At 38.0% G+C, this 18,954-nt stretch overlaps 1 protein-coding gene across 1 annotated transcript; it reads right to left on the bottom strand.

Moving 5' to 3' along the window:
- Window positions 1-230: 230 nt before the first annotated feature.
- Window positions 231-18,709, bottom strand: LOC104533218 (guanine nucleotide-binding protein G(t) subunit alpha-3-like; the record flags this gene model as incomplete). Its single annotated transcript, XM_010184715.1, has 5 exons — window positions 18,592-18,709; window positions 12,566-12,608; window positions 7,987-8,128; window positions 4,414-4,571; window positions 231-359 (listed from the first exon to the last, which is right to left on the bottom strand). Coding segments are annotated over exons 1-5 (590 nt in total), but the record flags the coding sequence as incomplete, so codon positions are not given.
- Between the last annotated feature and the right edge of the window lie 245 nt (window positions 18,710-18,954).

The raw sequence follows: 18,954 nt of genomic DNA, 5'->3' as shown, positions 1-18,954 counted from the left end.
TCCTTTTAGAACCTGATATTCTGAGATCTCTTAATAACAGTCCATTATATGCTTAAAGTTGGAGTACTGGTACTAAAATACCTTGCTTTTTTAGCTGTTTCAAAATATTAAATAAGTGGATTCAAGGATGTCACAGTGGGATTACCAATATTATAATAGATCAATATCTTTGAAAGAAAATACTTAATAAAGATATAACCACAGAAAACTGCCAAATATGGCTTTCATACCTGAAGTTCAAATCCTTGAAAGAAAACTGAGTCTCTATAATCCCAGTTGTTTTCACTCGGGAGTGCAAAACATCTTGCTCACTAGGCACATAGTCTGGCATTGCTAACCGATCCAAATCGTTGAGGTAACTAAGGAAGTTAAAAAGAAATGGTCATTGGTGAATTCAAAAGGTGAAATAAATGTCACATAATCACTTCATATTGAGCTGCTTTTAAATATTTTATGTAAATTGCACATTTGATGATCTTAAAGGTCTTTTCCAACCATATGGATTCTATGTTTCTACAATTCTATGATTTAAATACAATACTATTGGATTTTGTACAATCTAGATCCATAATCCAGAGCCTTTCTCTTTTTTTTTTTTCTTTTTTCTTTGTATATATTCAAGGTCAGGCTTGATGGGGCTCTGAGCAACTGGATCTGGTAACATTGTCCCTGCTTGCTGCAAGGGGGTTGGACTGGATGACCTTTAAAGGTCCCTTCCAACCCAATACATTCTATTATTCTATGATACGATATAGAAGTGTTATTTAGTTGTATCTAATGAATACCTTTCTGAGAATTTCAGTTCAGGTAAATCCTTATTTTCCTCAGGGATGCTAAAAAACCACCTTGTCAGGAAAGAGGTTTTGTCCATTTGCTTTCAGCAAGTGGGACTTGCCACCACAGTGGGAGAAGTGGCAGCATCTTTCAAAAGCAGGTTTGACTGGAAGTTATCACAGCCTATCAGTCAGACCTGGTGTAACAGTATCTTCCTTCCTAAGTGAAAGGGAGGGTGTAATATTTTGGAGGCATTCACATTTGGAGGCTGTTTTCCCTGCAGAGCTATCAGTTTACAAGAGGAAAGTATACGATAATTTAAAAAAAAATATTTTGTAATCAAAACCAGAAACATCAATGAAGCTGAGGACCCCCTCAGTCAGTGTTCCCACAACCCCCTGGAAAAGAGTGGATTATCTGGTTTTATGTCTGGCATACAGAGATAAAATCTGTGTAAAATGAGAATCCAAACCAGATCTTTGAAGCCTGCTCTTGTCCTACAACCGACCCTTCTCCTGTCTCTTCCAGGAGCACGCAGCTTTCTCAAAATGGCGGGACAGAGCCTGTGGATCCTACTGGCTGGTCTACGAATCTGCACAGAGAGGTTATGCATCAACAACAGGAAAAGGTGGTATCTGGGTATCCTCTCATTTTTAACTGCTATTATTCCAATAAAGAACAAAGCCAAACGCAAGAAACCATATACAGCAGTTGAAGCAGTTTCAAGCTTTTGGTGTCCCAGTTGGCACCTTCCCAATTGTAGCCTCTTATCTCTGGCAAACAAAACACAGTCTCTCTAATGTTTATTAGGCTTCATGCATTTTTTTCTCCTCTAACACAAAGTCCACAAAGAACATGGAGTTCTGCTATTAAATTTAACCAGATGACTACCAAAACAAACCTCACAGCTCATCATCCTTGTCTGCAATATTTCATACATCTGTAAGTAATAAATAAAATAAAATAAAATAAAATAAAATAATTTTTTTTTAAGCTAGAACCTTCTATATAGAGATTTGTAAGTAATACGTGGAAATAGGATTTTCTTATTTTAACTTGAATAGACTGAATCCACTCAGCAAGGAGTGCTTAAGTTGATTTGAGTAATTAAATGTTTCCCCATTATTTGAGTCCAGGAAACAATCTGTTTTAAAAAAAAGACAATATATCTCTGGTTCTCTGAGTGAGGCCTGAAGCAAACTCATCTCAGCTCACCTCTGTAGGAGGCAGAAATAAAAGACATTTTGCAATTTATAAAGCATGTAAGCACTAAAATAAACACTTGTACATAAAATTCACTATAAAGATCTGATAGTTCTTAGTCACAAATACCTAAATTCAATTCAGTACAGCCAAGTGTAATTATCTAGTTAATGGAGGCATCTTGAGATTCTTCCCAGAGCTGTAGGCAGCTCCAAGGGGACACTGCTGGCCGACTCTGCACTTGCAAGAGTGGGAACACAAACTAGCAGGTCAGTCTAAATGCCCCATCTTCCCTTGGCTTCAATTAGGTGACATGAATCCTACCCTGAGAGGCAGATGACTGAGCAAGCATGAAACACCACATACTACTGATAGCTATAGAATGACAATTAAGGTCATGATTTATAGTCCTTATTTTGCCCCTTCTTTGCCCATCACTCTGTCTTAAAACAGAATTAATTCCAGGTGAATCTAAGAAATTCCAGCCAAATTTGGCATACAGGGGATTTTCTATTATTCAAAAGAACTCTTTTTTTTCAGCTGAAACACACGGAGGAAAGGCAGTGATCAATCTTCATTAGCTTGAATTGATAATGAAAAGACTCAGAGAAGATGATAACCTCAAAGAGTCAGAGTTTACACAGTATAAATTAATGCTCTGTGTAGGAGCTGATTCACGGGAGCTGAGAAACCGGGTGTTGGTTTTAAAAGAAATTGAAATGTAGCATTAAATAGCTGGCTGACTCTAGCTGGTTTTGAACTGATCATCAGAAGCCCAGGAGCAAGGGCAAAAAGCTAAGTTGATTCTAATGGTTCAGAGCCAAAGATCTGCTCAGAAGCATCACATACCAAAAGATGAAGACAGAGGATTAACAGGACTTTCAGAACTGTTCAAGTACAGGAAAAACATATCACTGTTGTTTTTAATGTAACTCTAACAATAAATCATGATTATTGGGTCCTTTACAGTCTGTACTAGCTCTCTAAATACTGAAACTTATTGCAAGTTAAAACATGACACAGTCCATAACACTGAGAGGGATTACTTTAGGCTTTCCCATCTTCTTTGTAGGCCACAGAGCCTAATCTGCCAGGCATAGTGTAAACACTAGAATGGTAGCTAGTAAACAGGTAATCTTTTTTTTCTGCATCAGTTTTTTTTAATTGGGTTTTTTGTTTGTTTGTTTTTAATTTCAAGAAGTGTTTTTATTTTTAATTATGACTTGTTACAGACTTTTTGTACTGGGAACTGCAGTGTGGCCTGTCAGAAAGGATATGTTAGGAAACAAATGACTTCTCTGGACTATTCCTATAGAAATACAAGGCTGCCATGAAATGCTGCCAAATCAGGCACAAATCAACACAGGCAGTATTTTCTTTGTTTTGTTATCTTGCAGAAAGTTCTTCATTCTTGTTTTGAAGATATAGAGAGACAAATGATTTTTGCTGTTTTCATGGTATATCCCTTCTACTCTCTACAATTAGTGAGCTCTTAGTGCCTTCAGTTTGCCTAGCTCCTGGCCCAGACTCTGATCATGTCTTTGCTTGCTGAGTAGAAGGGACACCCAATGCCTTGTGAGGTTTCACCCTGCAGGTGCCCTTAGCCTGTAGGAGGAGCTGCAGGAGCAGAGAAACCTCCAATGCAGATGGACCTGAGCCGGAACAACTGCTGCCTCAGGTCGAGAGTCAGACTTAGGCTCTCCAAGAACCTTGTGGCCCAGGTGACATCGCCCTTCTCAGTCTTGTTTGAGCTTAAGGAGGAAACAGGAGAGCAGGACCACTGTAGCCTACAAGGACAGCCAGAGAAGCAACCAAACCAGGGACTCCTGAATAGTCCTAAGCATATGGATAACATCTAAGCTAGGAGATGTACCCCAGCTGAAGGTGAAGCTTGGTGGAGACAAGAGCTGAGCAGCCCTAGTCCCCTGCTTACCTGTCTGCTGCCTCCCAGGCTGCAGAAAGGGAGCTGGGGCTGTCAGGTTGGAGAGAAGCTGCTGGCCAAGACCAGATGGATGCTGAGACTGTGAGGGCTCAGGGGATACCCATCCATGCAGCCAGGTTAGTTTAAAGGAAAGTTTTTATAATTTTCTCCAGACTTAGATTTAGCAGCCTGACATGTAACCAAAGTACAACTGTAGGTAAATCCTAAGCTGTTTCAAGTCACTTTTCCCCTCATTTTGTCTATCTTGGAATTGCCTAGAGATAAAATAGACTTTTTTTTTACAATTTAAAGAAACTCACAGAAACAAATTTTTCCTTGTTTTCTGTTGTTTCCGTTACTTAAAGATTTATAATATATTATAAACATTAGCAAACCCCTCATTCTTTTTCAGGTTAATGAACAATAATTTTTGTAGGCTATTCTGCATGTCAGGAAGAGACCTTGTCGCAAGCCTTCCTACACTGTCCGTTACGGAAATAGTCAGTGTCACCTACTAGGCTGCTGAGTCGTTGAGCTGGTACTCTGCTGCCCTTGCAAAGCAGGCCTGGGTCCCGCTGTCGCTCCACAGTTGTTTGATGAGTTCAACCAGTTCGGAAGACATGTCACCATCCTCCAGAGCTGTCGCCATGGCACACAGTTTCCTTTCATCTTCCTAAGGAGAAATTTCTGTAAATATTGTGCAAGCGCACTGAGCCCCTCCACCTCCTTGAAGATTTTGTATTTGCTTTAAAATGAGTTGCAGAGGCAAAATTTTGCATGTTCACCCATTTTTCTAGGTAGCTATACTTGCCTGTGCATGAAAGCATCCTTTTACAAGCTCACTTCTCTTTATTTAGTGCCAAGGTTAGTCATAAATTGTGATACACAGTTTTCCTCCTTTTTATTGTTTTGTTCATACAAAGGATCAGTTTCATCTTACCATACGTGTTCACTAAAGGTCCAACTTGGAAGGAGGGCTTTTATTGTAAGACAGAGTAGTGGGGTATCAAAAACTAAATTATAAAGGATGTTTAAAATTTAAACCTATCATATCAAAGCAGAAATATATAGCTAAACATATTTTTTGATATATTTGGAAGAAAAAATTTTCTAGTTTTAGGCCACAGTGAGAAATGTGGCAAAGTGAATATACCTAGTGAATGTATTTCCTGTACTTTTTTTATTTGGGGGTAGAAATCTATAACTGAATAGCATACCAAGTGTTTAAAATGGCTTGTTCTGTAATTTCTTCCTTTTGCAGTCAATCCGAAAAGACTTCAAGTAATCTATTACATTAAAAATATTTCTTTTCAGTGGTTAACAGCTTAGGAATGTACTGTAAATAAAGAGTATGATTAAAATAGGGTCACTTGATACACTGTCACAGCAGTGGATAATTATAGAATATAATTTCTTCCTAGCCGTATAAATAGGCAACTGAAGTGAATTGCAGTCAATAGTTGCAAAAGCAGAAATGGATTCTAACATACACTGTTTAAGCAGGGAGTAAGTTTTATTTAACAATAAAATACAACTTTGCAGTCATTTGTAAAAACATTATTTTAGGATTGTACTATATCTTTAAGCTTCAATAGAAATTGCAGTTTATGGAAAATTTGTTAAAGTCAGAGACTAATCGAAAATAAAACACTGCAAGTTTTCTGAAATACTGGAGAAACTGAGTAAGCATGGAGGAAAAGAAAAAAAAAGGGGGAAATAACCACTAGAGAACTGCTTTTGTTTGAAAGAGGAAGGAGGACAGCTGAACAATTGCTCTTCTGCATTAAAGAACACGGGCTTCGTTTGTACCCACATCCTATCACTCGGTGCTGGGATCAGCAGAACTGAATCTCATGTGTGCGCCTTATCTGGCTCCAGTGCGCACACTTGTTCAGCTTGAAGATAAGAGTTGCAATGTTCTCTCCTTCAAGATATCACATATCATTTCATAGTTATAGCTATCTTCCAAGGTTGGAGTTGCTGGTTGAACAGCTTACAACAAGAAGCCTTGGGCTCAGAGCCTCCAGGTGTACAGTAAATGTGCATTGATTATTATGCAAAGGGTGGCAACTGTGGATTTTGATGCTTACGTAAAAAAGGAAGATAGCAGCAGATTGAGCCTATCATCTCTGATTTATGTAATGTTTTGTTCGTCTCTGGCATTTACACAGACTTCAGATGATTTTCATAAAAAAAATAGATTGCAATGACACTTTAGGTAGGAAAAAATACCTCTCTCACCTGAACAGATGATGTTTCAAATTGCGTGCTGAGGCACTTTCAGGACCACTTACAGGTATTTACAGACAGTCCTGGAACATGGATGGTCCCATTGCTTTCAGGCCTAAGATAAGTCCAGTCTTTTAGCTAAATTACTTTATGCAGCTAAATCTGGACCAGAACACAGCAAGAACAAAGTCCAGCTGAAATCAAAGCTTGTATCAAAACAACTCAAGCTTGTAGATGGTTTATGATTCTACAGAAAATGTAAGCTAAGTTTGTTTTTGGAAGAAAGGGCAATGTTTACTGGCAATTCAAACAAATGTGCCCAGAATTTATATTTTCTTTAAAACTCACATCCAGGTTGCTTTTATGTGGTTCTGGGGAAAGTGAAGGCAGGCACTGGAAATATTTTATACAAGTGTATTCAAATATATTCCTAGAGACCTATTCTGGCAAAACTGTAAGAGTAGGCTTAGTGTGCTGTCAGTGATAAACTTACAATAGCTGTATTTTCTGCATTTGATTATATAAAGTTAAGAAATTAACTGAGCCATTTAACAATTTTCAGTTCCCAGTTTCCCAGGCTGTGAAATCCCTTGAAAAGAATGTCTCTGAAACTGACACAGATGTAGATGATGGGTGCACATGTGTAAGCCTCTCAGAATGTTTGGCAGGGCTGAGAAAAGAGGCTAAAGTTCTGGGGCACAGGTATCTCAATTGCAGGTGGCAGTTTCTGGACATGGTAGTGGTTATCAGAGGCTGAGCCAGGACCTGTGGCTAGGTGCTGCAAGGATCAGTTTTATTTTTGATCAGGCCATGTAGACTGGTAGACAGGTCCCAGACATGTGTCTGTCACAATTGAGGAGACCATGCCAAGCTGCAGCACATTCACACAGGTCTGTTTTTGGTGTGCTGCTTTTGGGCACCAAGACCAAGTCTGAATGACTTGTGTTCATGGACACTTGAGTAGAATACAGGAAGAAAACATTTAGTTTCTGTTTTGTCAGATTAGCTTTTGTAACCTCTGAAGCATTTGTTTATCATTTTTTAGGTCAAAGTACCACATATCATTGTAATGAAATGTGGAATTTGGGAATGAGAAAATATCTTTTAGATAAGCGGATGTAATTTCCTCTAAGATAAGTCTCTAGAGAATAGGCAGTATTTGCCAAAACTGGAACCAACTGATATTCTGACAGGCTTTTGAGAAATTCTCAGCAAGGTCTGAATTACAGGCAATAGACTAAATAATTTCATCTCACTGAGAAGAAAAGTATGTGTTTTTCCTTTACTTCTGTCTCTGAAAATTCAGCATGATTGGCAGAAGACAGCAGGTCTCCCTACTGTGGCTCCTCTTCTATGCTGTGATGATACCTCCTGTGATGAGGTCAGACTCCACTTCTCTGTGGTGTCAATGTGCTGGTGCTGTGGCTGTACAGTGGTGAGGACTGCTCCAGGAGCAATGCCAAACTGAAATATTCCCAACATGTTTAGATGACCCTTCCTTACATGGCTCAACCCCAAGTTTTGTTCATAAAAGGAAAATGCTTATTAGATTTCCCAATAGCAATAAATGACTAAGCAGCTAAGAAAAGGTTCTTTTCTTTTTCTTTCTTATATCTTTGCAAGTTGAACACTTCTTTTGTAACAAACTAAATGGCAGCTTATGCAAAGGTCAGGCCTCAGGCATTAGTCTTGAGAAAATGAAAATAAGTACATCTTGTCACACATATAACTCAAGGAGTACTTAGTTTCCATTATCATAAAGCAAATACTGAACTCTTTTTGTTCTACTAGTCTCTACTGTTATACTACCAAAAAAGATATTCTAATGCCTATTTCAAGAGAAAGGGCATCATACTCACAATTCTAGCTGGGTTTTCATAACTTATTTGTAATTTAGTCATTGCTTTCACGATAGACAGGATAGACTGCACTGTGTTGCTGTAAATGACAGGTCTGAACTCCATGCGTTCCTGGTAGGTGAAACCATCTTTATGGATGATCCTGGTGCAGAAATAGAAAATAAAAGGTTATGGGATGCATTAAAAGAAAAGTAAGTAATGAAAAGTTGGATCAGACGCCTTTGTGGTCAGTGTGAAAAGGAACTGAATCCATCTTGAAAAAACATTTATCAAGGGTTTATCTGCCTATTCTGCTGGAATTTGTTAATAGCAGCTTCTGCAGCTGTATGAGGTTAAGTTTATGAGGTTAGGTTTTGACTCCCCAGTCTGAGTGAAAAGGTGTTGTTTTTTTGCCTTGTGGGTCAATATAAGATAACATATGAATGCAGAACAAGATACAAGTCCATTCCTATGGATACAGGGCACATTGCACAGCTGGACTTAGACTCTAAATAATTAGTCCTGGGGTCTCACATTGGTTGTTTAGTCATTCTCTTTTTTAACCTTAATCTTACCTAGAGTGGAAATATTATTACAAAAATAATTCTGCAGTGTGAGGCACTTCCTCAAGAAAACAATAAAAACCCAAACAAAATCTTTAATATTTCTTTGCACATCCGTCACAATTTCTAGTTATTGAAAGTTGTTACTATCTATAGGCTTTGGGGACATATTACTCCAGAGGATTTGCCCTGTACTCCAGCTAACAAAGAACCTTAGTAGTCAAATGCTATTAATCTAATTCTGAAAGAGGAATTATAATTTCATAATCCTGCTTGACTGGAGAATGGCATGTGATTAAAGTTCTCCAAGATCATTGTGCAGGCTATATCATGACCCAGAGACGTCTTTTTCCATGAGTTGTGCAAAAGAATGAAAACTTGACCCATTTTGGTGCGGTGCAGTCTCAATGAATAGACAGCAACTGGCTTTGGTTGCTGCTGGAACCAAGACTCTGCTTTTCCTCACCTTAGTTGTTCACAGTTGTTCACCAGGTTGTTAAGTAAATAACCTTTGTGTTTTGGTTTCCCCCCCACACTCTTGCCAGAGATACAGTCTGGACAGAGCTATACAAGCATAAAGGGGGGATGTGAAAGGATCTGACAGGTTAGCCCAGAATGAGTAGAGGTGCACGTCTTGGGGAGACTTTCCCGTTCAAGGGGAGAAGTCAGCCCTGTCAGAAAATAACTCACTCACACAGACAAGCAAAACCCAGAGCACAACTGAATGTACAGGAGTTTTAACATCTCTCTGACTTATGGATGTCAGAAAATTCAGAAGTTGCATTCTTGTGTCTGTAGGAATAGCATCTGCAGGAAAAAAAAAATCTTTCTCTATTCACTTCTAGACCAGGCAAATCTGTATACTCTGTTTTAAAACTTTGGATGTTTTTTCTGATTGCTGTTTTCAGCATGAACTCAAACCAATCTGCAAGATTCAGAGAAATCCTTTTGAACTTGGGAGAAAGATAAAGGGGAGCAGTGCTATGCAGTCTGGTATACTAGTGAGTGTTTTTTTGCCGTCCTCTGAAATATCTGTGTATCAATATCCGTGTGCCAGTAGAGTGATTTGAATGAAATAATAGGAATTGTTCAGACGGGAGGTTTATTCCCTTGAAGGAGTCCAATGTAGCTCCATGATAGCGCACTGGGTAATCTGGATTGCTGCTTAGGCAGTATAGGGCATTAAGCAAAGTTCTGTGTGTGAAGCACCGCAGAGCCCAGAGCTCCCCACTGCCCTCCCTTAATGGACAAGATTACCTTTTAACAAGAAATAATTTGAGCTGCCATCAATGTTGAACCTTGCACTGATACTCAAGCATATTCTTCTCACTTTTACCCTCACTGCCTGTGAAAGCAACAATTTTTCTAGAAATAATGGAATGAAATATATAGAACTCAAACTCCATGAAATACATGAACTTGGTTTAACTACTTTGTGTATCTCACAGTGGTGGCCATAGCAGGTTTTCTAGGGAAGGTGGATGTTTTACCAATGGCTGCAAAAATCTGGGATGAGAGAGAAGGAAAGGCCCTAACAGTCCATAAATGGCTATTTTATATTTTCATGCTTTTTCTTTGAAGAACAAAGGAAGGAATAAAAATATAAAATTCTGAATTAAACTACATTTGGTAATTACAGAAAGAAAACCTGGGTTTGCTTGAAGCTTTTTTTTTGTTTCATTGTTTGGGTTTGTTTGTTTGTTGGGTTTTTTAAAATAATATATTTATGTCCTCTGGCAGAAGGTATGTTAGCCACCCTGTTAATGCAGTAGTGAATTTTGCTGCTTTTATTAAAGGAAAACAGGCTGACATCTTGTATGGCCAGAAGGAGCATTTTAGCAAATGGAAAATTTTGTTTCCTGATCCTTGGAAAGATAAACAACCTTTAAAAAAATAAATGCAGGTTGCTGAAGGCATGATGTGTTACACTACCAGTCATAATATTTAAATTATGTTTCTCTCAGAGGAAAAAAATTAGTCTTCTGCTTTTTTTCATGCAAGGAGAGCTGCTCACCAGATAGGTGGAGTTGATTCAATCTCAACAGGCATGATGAGTTACCAAATATTTTGTTTCGTGCTTTTCATTTGCTGAATTATTTATAGTATGTTTGTACTGCTAACTTAAAGCATAGCACAGAAAAACACAGCTTGGTTTTAAAAAAGTTAAATCACAGTTAAATGGTCTATTCAGAAGCACAGAGCCCTAGAGGAACTTTTTCTTTTTTTCCCTTTTAGTTATCCCTCATAAGGATTCCAGCCTTTTTAGGGCCTTGTAGCATATATATATTTCTAGCATCACTAGAGATTGTGCAAAGTTCAGTGGAAGCATTTAACTATGATTGAAATATTCAGTCTGGAAGGAATGAGGTTTATGAATTAGAAAATTATATTAATAAGAGTAAAATTACCCTGATTTCGGTGGAAAATTGTATTTTCAGTGAAATTATTTCTTTTGTAAGCAGCTATCATGTTTTTCTAGAAAATGTTATGCTTTAATGAAAAAACTTAGCAACTTAAATTGCTTTTTCCACATAAAATTTTCCCTTTAAAAAAAAAATGTCCTTGGTTGTGACAGAAATATGACATTTTATATGAAAAATTATAATTTTCCTGAAGAGGTTTCTTGTAAAATAATTCATATTTGTGATCAAGTTGACAGCTCATAAATGCACAGGGCTTTAAAGGTAACTCTCAGCTTTGCATTTTTTTGTTCCCTCCTCAATGCTGTTAAAGCTTATCAGCATTCTTAAAGTGCTCAGTTCAGAGAAACATCTTTAATCTGCTTCTACCTGGGGAAGCTTGCAGCACAATACATTTCAATGGTTTGCTGAATAGGGAGGGTCTCCTGTTGGGAACTCAAAACAGAAATAAAATTATCCACCATTTAACTGGAACAAAAAGTTAGCAAAGTATTTGATGGATGGTTCTGAATCTGTCTTGTCACAAAATGAGCTGCTTAAATAGTAGAAAATTGCTTTTATGACATAACATTTTTTACTTCACTCTTTAAAATGCGTTGGCAAAGATATGAAATAGGAGAACTTAAATTTAGAACAGTATTTCTGATTTTTGCAAAACTGCTTGATTTTTGCACAGAAAGAGATTGGTGCTTACAAAGTCAGGTCATGTCTAAACAGTTGCAATTCCTGTGCAATTTTTTTCTTTATTTAGATGAGTCTAGGAAGCAGACCTGGACACTGTCTGTGAAAATAAAGCTAGATACAACAGCACTATTTTAGCAGGTTGCACAGGGAAGGAGGATTTTTGCTGCCTGTGTAAGTATGATCTCTCGAACTCAGGTGGACTGTCTATTCAAAGCAGATACGTGGTTGGTCTTTTGACTGCCCTTAAATGAATAACATGTATTAGTTTATTTTTAGCCTGTTTTTCTATATTTGAGAATACTGTCATAGTAAATTGTAAATGAGGAGACACACACAGATTTGACCTTCCTCTGAAGACAGGGAAATGAAGCTGCTGACTTCAATCTGTGTGGCACCACGTGCACATACATGTGAAACATATACGTGAATTAACCGAGGGCTATTACACACAGTGATGCCGTCTCTGGTTCAGGATGGTGCCTGAGTCACAGATGATCAGATATTATCAGAGTATCCAGCACAAGTATTATTGTGTGCTTACTTGTCTGGTCTGTTGGTCTCCTGGAAATGGCCTTGATTAGCTACTGCAGGGGCATACTGGGCAAGATGGTTCTGCCGTGGCTGGTGGCCTTATACACTCATGTTCTTACTGCAGTACCGTAACTCCTACCAAAGCCAATGAAGAAGCTTTCCTGGTCATCAGTGAGGAGCTGGACCAGTGCATGATGTGATCAGACAGATTTGACTACCAATCCAGCTGTGTGGCTTAGTCACTTTGTGTTTTTCTGTATGTGGTTGAATAAGAACTTGATTTGAATAATGTTTCTTTGCGTTTTATTCAAACAAGCATAAATATTGTAATAAGACATTAGCTAGACAGCTTATACTACCAATACCAAATTCAACAACTGATATGAATATTCACATACTTACTTCATTTGCTTTACAATAGTGCTCTTTCCTGACTCTCCAGCACCTGCAGATGAAAAGTGTTGAGAAGATGTGATTGATAGGTGTATAAGTAACAAGTATTAAAAATAACTCTCTGAAGCACAGAATTTTATATCCATGAAGAGACACACAGATGTTTTAGATACTCATTTCACTAACTATAACCTTCCCTAATGTCCATTCAGACTTAAGAATGAAATCTTGGTAAAAGTATCAATACTAAAAAGGAAAGGGACATTTCAAAAGAAAGGAACATTCAGCCAATTAAAAGAAAAATAGAGACTCTTTAATTAGCAAGGAAATAAAATATGGGTCATATTTTGATTTTATCCCTAGCAAATGGGCAGAAAGACATGAACAAACTACAGCTTCTGACAGCGTCCTGTTCATTACATGTTTTGTAGCTGCTCATTTAATGAGTATCATGACCTTTCTGTAAGCCAGTCCAGGCAGTTCCATCCTCCTCAGCCAGCCTCTTTGAGCAACTGGAGAAGCTGTGGAGACTTGCATGTGGTCTAACTCATGATGCAGAAACAGCACGTGAGCAAATGTCTTGACACTGGTGTTTTGCCAGTTCCTCTGCCCTGTGGTCTTCTGCTATGGAGTAGTGGGGCTGGAGGTGGGAAATGTGCAGAGTTGGGCAACAGATCCATCTTAGGAATGATTCTGCAGTAAATCTCCACAACTTGTGGGGAGGTACAGGCATTTGCTTGCACAGACAGTTTCAGTAGGCATGGGTTTGGTCAGATTATGTATGATTCCTTTGCTCTTCTTATCTCATGGAAAGTGAGTAGTCACAATGCAAACCTTCTCCACTGACAATCAGTGAGACTGACTATCGTTGTCACTTTTGTGAGTGAGAGTGAGGAGGCTTAGCAAGAAATGCCAAACAAGAGCCAGGTGTTGAAAGCACCTGAAGAGTGGATTTAATTTTGGCCATGAATCCATGGGACAGGATTCATTACTGCTTTGCTCTTTGCAGATTATCATTTTTCAAATACTTCTGACAAAAGAGGAAATCTCGGGCATGGCTATTTTAACTGAGGGCTTCTCAGTGAATGGAACAAACTGATTACAGACTTTCCAAACAGATTTTGTAAAGCTAATAACATTTAAATGACAGGGATTATTTTTTTCAAATGAATCACAACAGACAGCAAACCACACGCAAAGCATTTTCTAACGCCCATAATGTGAACGGCAGAAAGTGCGAAAGAAAAATGAGCCTATGCAAAATGTGCTGATGCTGCCATCTGCCACAGTTTGGAAAAAATGCAAATGTGCCATAGATCAACTATTATCCCTTCAATGCCCTTCTGAAGAACTTGGTAAAGCCCTGTCGGCAAGGTGGCATTTGCTACACTTTTTGTAGGGAAGAGAGAAAGCTGTGCTGAGAATTCATACATTCACCTCATGGAAAAAGAGCCAGAAAACATAATATAGAAATGAGCCTCTCTTCCAGTTCTGAAAGGCAAAGTTAAAATAGAGTGGGAGTCATAATTTGTTTTTCTTGGGTTCATTTTTCTACCTCTGCTCATCTTTAATTTATGATCCAGTTAGGCCTTTATCTAAACAACAGATGACTCTCAGACTTTGGCTTCACTCCGGAGTATGTTAGTCGTAGCAGTAGCATTTGCACTCCAGGAAATGGGTCAGAAAACATTCACTTTGCACCTGCTTCCTTTCCTCCTTCCCCCTCCTGTGCAGCTTGCTCCTCCTGCTGGGGGCCCTGGGCAGGAGAGCAGGGACAGGGCTGCTCTTCCCCCCCACCACAGAACCGTTCTGCTCCCAGAAACCACAGCATGAGTGCATCACGAGAGCCCATACGTAGCTGCATGGGTGTCTGAAAGCAGCTTCCCTTTAGAAGGCAGTGAAAAGATCAATTATAAATGAGCCCGGATTTTCAGAATAAACAGACTTAGACCAAACTTAGTCCTGTCCTGAAGCCTGGAAAGTTTAATTGGCTTTTGAAAAACTCTCTGTCACTGTGAAGGTTCATAGCTCAGCCTGATAGGAACCAGAGATCATATGCTATAACCTGTATTTTGCATTTCACATCACTTTTTTAAATTTACCTCTGATTTCTCTACCTTTATTTGGATGCCAGTCTTCCTTGAGGTGGATAAAGGCACAGAAGATAAAGGCACAGAAATCTCGGTCAGTGCCTGAAACTCTGGCCCTGCTTCTGGGAGCTGAAAGATGTCCCCACTGCCAGTAAGGTTGATGGATGTTTGCTCCCACACTTCTTCCCAGAGACCACATTCATGATGCTCTGGGGCCACATCACCATGCCACATCCACCCTCAGTGCTGTGCTGTACCCACAGCACTCTGGTAGACTGTACCCTGCCTCTCTTCTCATTTTTAATATTTTGAACAGTATTCCAAGTCCCAAGCCCATTTTGCTTCCAAGAAGTGCTCTGTGGTGTGGCTGCAAAGGAGCTGTCCTGTGAACTAGAGTGGAAATTCTGTCTTCCTGGTTCTTTTACCAAACTGAACAAGCTTTCTGAATGGGAAAGAGAAACTAGAGGAAAGATCTAAGATCTAACCCTCTTGAGGTAATAAGGTCCTTAAATGCTTCCCCACCCCCAAAAAAAGGAAACCAGTGTATTCCAGTCAATAGGAATATTGGGCCATCTTTGTGCTCAAAGTCTTTTCTTCAAGTACAGAAATAACAGGAACTTAAACCTGACTTCAGAACTATGGTAACTGATTCATTTAACTGGTTTCACATTTCTATACTGTAAACTTCTACATTCACGCTACTTATCAGAGACTCTTTATAGTCAGTGGAGGAAAATAATTGCTACTAAACCAAAACCAACCAACCAACCAGCTTCAATTTCTGTCATCCTAAGGCAGATGTTTAAGTTAAATGGGGTGAGTTGTGCCCTAAAAGTGAGTATTTCACAGTAAAGTGAGCTGAGGAGGACCAGCTCACATGAGGGTGAGTTTTGTCCTGCCACTGAAAATGGTAGACAGTGAAGCCATGGAGTGATACTTTGAAAATACCTAAGTTCAAAGTTTTAATGATTATTTAAGCTGAATCTATGTTCTTATTTCTGTGAAACACCACTGTGAGCATCACCTGTTTTGACCACGTTTGAAATGTGCGCTGTACTCTGCACACAAATAAATTGCAGGCTAGTCTGCTACAAAGCATATAAACCACATGTGATGTGCTAGGCAAGATACTGCCCTGATACAAAGGAAACAAAACTTTCACCTTGGAGTTTGTTACAGATTCATCAAACAATCTGATTTTTTTTGAGGTATAAATATGTAGAGGCTAGGTTTGTGGACAAGATGGGGAAACAGAACGGCCTTGGCAGCATAGGAACACCTAGCACAGAGGACTTAACCCTCCTGGCTTCTGGACAACTGACATAATTTTTCCCTGCCCCAGTTTATATGTGCAATTTTTATATGCATGTCATATAAACTGCAAATTATCACCTCAACACAGATAATGTGTTTGCCTAGATCATGGAACTTAATATTAACAAATGTGGTGTCTTTAATTTCTGGATATAATTTTATTTTTGTAAAGGGAACTATTGGAGGACACAGAGCGACAGGATATTAAATAATCCCCTCAGGAAATGGTCAGAATATGTATTTTCACATTTTAAGGGTGAAACCACAATGTTCACACTGAAAAATAATTATGACGTACATATCCCTTTTTTATTTTTTTTTTATCTGAGTGTTTTCTATCAATCTGACTACTGCAAAACAAACAGTGGTGACATCTGGTCCATAATAAAGTGGCAACGTATGGTCTGAACAGAAACCCAGGTCTAGGATAGGACTAGGCTGGTTGGCGTGAATGGAGCTGCCCTTGATTTATGAAGTGTAAAATTAGAATAATTTCTGAGATCACCTCGGAGGTATGAAATGATAAGAGGTACAGATTGGAACATAGTGAATTTAAGACTCTCCTATCTGGCCATTTCACTGGTTGACGTTATACACATTGCTTCAGCAGCTGTGATTCTGTGTGCTCAAGAGACACTTCATTTTAGCTGTGCAAAAGGCTCAAACAGACTCAGGCTTTATTCATTTCTTGCTTTTTTAGGAACAAGAAAATTCAAGCTGATAAGTCTATACATTTAATATCCCGCCCCCGCCCCCAACATGTTTTTTACCAAGTCTTTGGTTCCTTGTTATTTATCATAACAGTTCCCAGCAGAAAAAAATCTTCCAAAACGTTACTTACTGACAAACTTGAATCTTTATCATGTGTGACATGAATGAAATATTATAGAAATATACTCTATGAAGAAAACTTTAGCAAAAATATTTCAGATTCTGATAATCATCTTGTCTCATGAAAAGAGTGCTTGTACAGTTGATGAAACTGATTTTTTTTCCAAATTTGCATTTGAAATAAACTAGAATTCTTTTCCACATAGCTTGCAATTAATCTCAAAGTATTTTACTAAAGTTATCTTGAGAATGTAATATTAATAATGTCACAAAAAGACTGATTATATACATTGGGAAACATTAAAACCTGAAGTTCTTAGTACTAAATACATACATGTGTTCTGGGAGGGGCAATTTAGTTTGTGTCTTAGTGTAAGACAGCCTCCAGTACTACTTCCTTCAAATTATATCATGGAATTACTTATCTTATAAATTCCTCTTCATTCTATAAGTTCCTCTTAAAGGATTTCTTACACCTTCCTCATGAATCAGTGTTTGATAAAGTCAGAGACAGGATGCTAGAGTAGATGAACACTAGTCTAACTCGATATTCCAATTACTTTTTGTAGGAATATAGAGAGTATTGAAATTTTGTGAAAGTATAAATGAAAATATTATTCTGGTTTTTGACCAACTCAAGTTTATCCAAGTAGAAGCAAAATTTTGTATTAATGATGTGGCACAGAAAATCTTCATATTCTCCACTGGACTGAAAAACTTTGTAAACCACAATATGAATACATAAAGCATATCAAACTGCTACTTTATTATTATTATTTGAGAAACATGCATAGTTGTGTTTTTCTCTTATTTCTTTATTAATAATAATAATTAGATTCTCAGCAGGTATAAACTGATTTTTGCATCATGTACAAAACAATAGAACTAAGCTGATTTACTTCATCAAAGAGATCTAGCTACGTCTGAATAAATGTTAGTTTAAAAGCATTTGTAAGCATTGCTGTTACAATAAAGAAAAAACAGCAACATTTCAATGATCAAAAGTTGTTTTTCTATTCATTTCGTGAAACCAATGTGAATTTTCATCTCAGGCCTCATACTGTTGGAAGAAAGCTATTAAGATGGTGGCAGTGTTATTGTACTTTTAGATATTTCTTGTAGGCTATGCAGTACCATGTAAAAGAGAAGAGAGAAGAATAAAGGTGTATATAAAAAATAATTTTTCTTTTGCCATTACACACACTGAATGTTAATAAATTTATCATAGTGCGGATTAGAAGTGGTAGTCTGTGAGAATATTAATCTATATTCATCTCATTACTTTCTATTCTACTGTCCACAATATTATTTTTATACATTGGAAAAAGCCCTTCTAAGAGTCTTTCTGCTTCCATAAAAAATGAAGTGCAACAAATTGGAAAATAGATTATATCAATACTTTGTGACAAATGTGGATTTTTCTACGTAATCAATTATCTCACTTAATCCTCCTGCAAATGCATATATATCCATGAAAAAAACCCAACCAACCAGGTAAGTCTGTGCTACAGTCTGTGTAATTAAGCATCATAACATTTATTCTAACAGTAGGTTCTTATTTCTCAAATCTTTTCCAAGTCAAGGACTTATAATATTTAAAATTGAATGCATGCAGTGACATGGCCATTTCCATCCTTTTCCTTGACTGCTTCATCAGTGTCCACAAGAAGAAGCATTTTGTGCATATATTACAGGACTGTCTTCCTCAAATATAATAGTGAGAGGTGGAAAAAATCGCAATTTCAGAGCAAAGTAACCCTTCAATGGAAAAGCATTATGAGCAATTTTAATTCTATTTACCCAACAGTAGCAGTTTGACTGTCCTGGCTTCCCTCTCAGCATCTGCCTGTAGTTTCTTTTCCAGTTCTCTGGACCTCCTGGCCGACTCCTTGCTCTCAGAACTGGCTCCACTGCCCATCTTGAGGTGCTAAAAATCCTGTTTGTCCAGTGGATTTGCTTCTTATCCAAGGAGTTGCTTTAATTTAATAGGACAACAGCCAGTGCACAAAGAAATTTTAAAAATCCCATTCAACTTCTGTGTTCAACCTTCAGATCAAACAGTCCCTTTTCACTTGTCACATGACCTGGAGATGATATAGTCAAGGATTTATATAGGGACATTAGAATGTACTGTTATGATGTCATAGAATTAAAATGATCCAT

Source organism: Mesitornis unicolor, unplaced genomic scaffold (assembly GCF_000695765.1).
Source record: "Mesitornis unicolor isolate BGI_N332 unplaced genomic scaffold, ASM69576v1 scaffold20875, whole genome shotgun sequence".
NCBI classification, from domain to species: domain Eukaryota; kingdom Metazoa; phylum Chordata; class Aves; order Mesitornithiformes; family Mesitornithidae; genus Mesitornis; species Mesitornis unicolor.
This window is presented reverse-complemented; position numbering and strand designations above follow the sequence as displayed.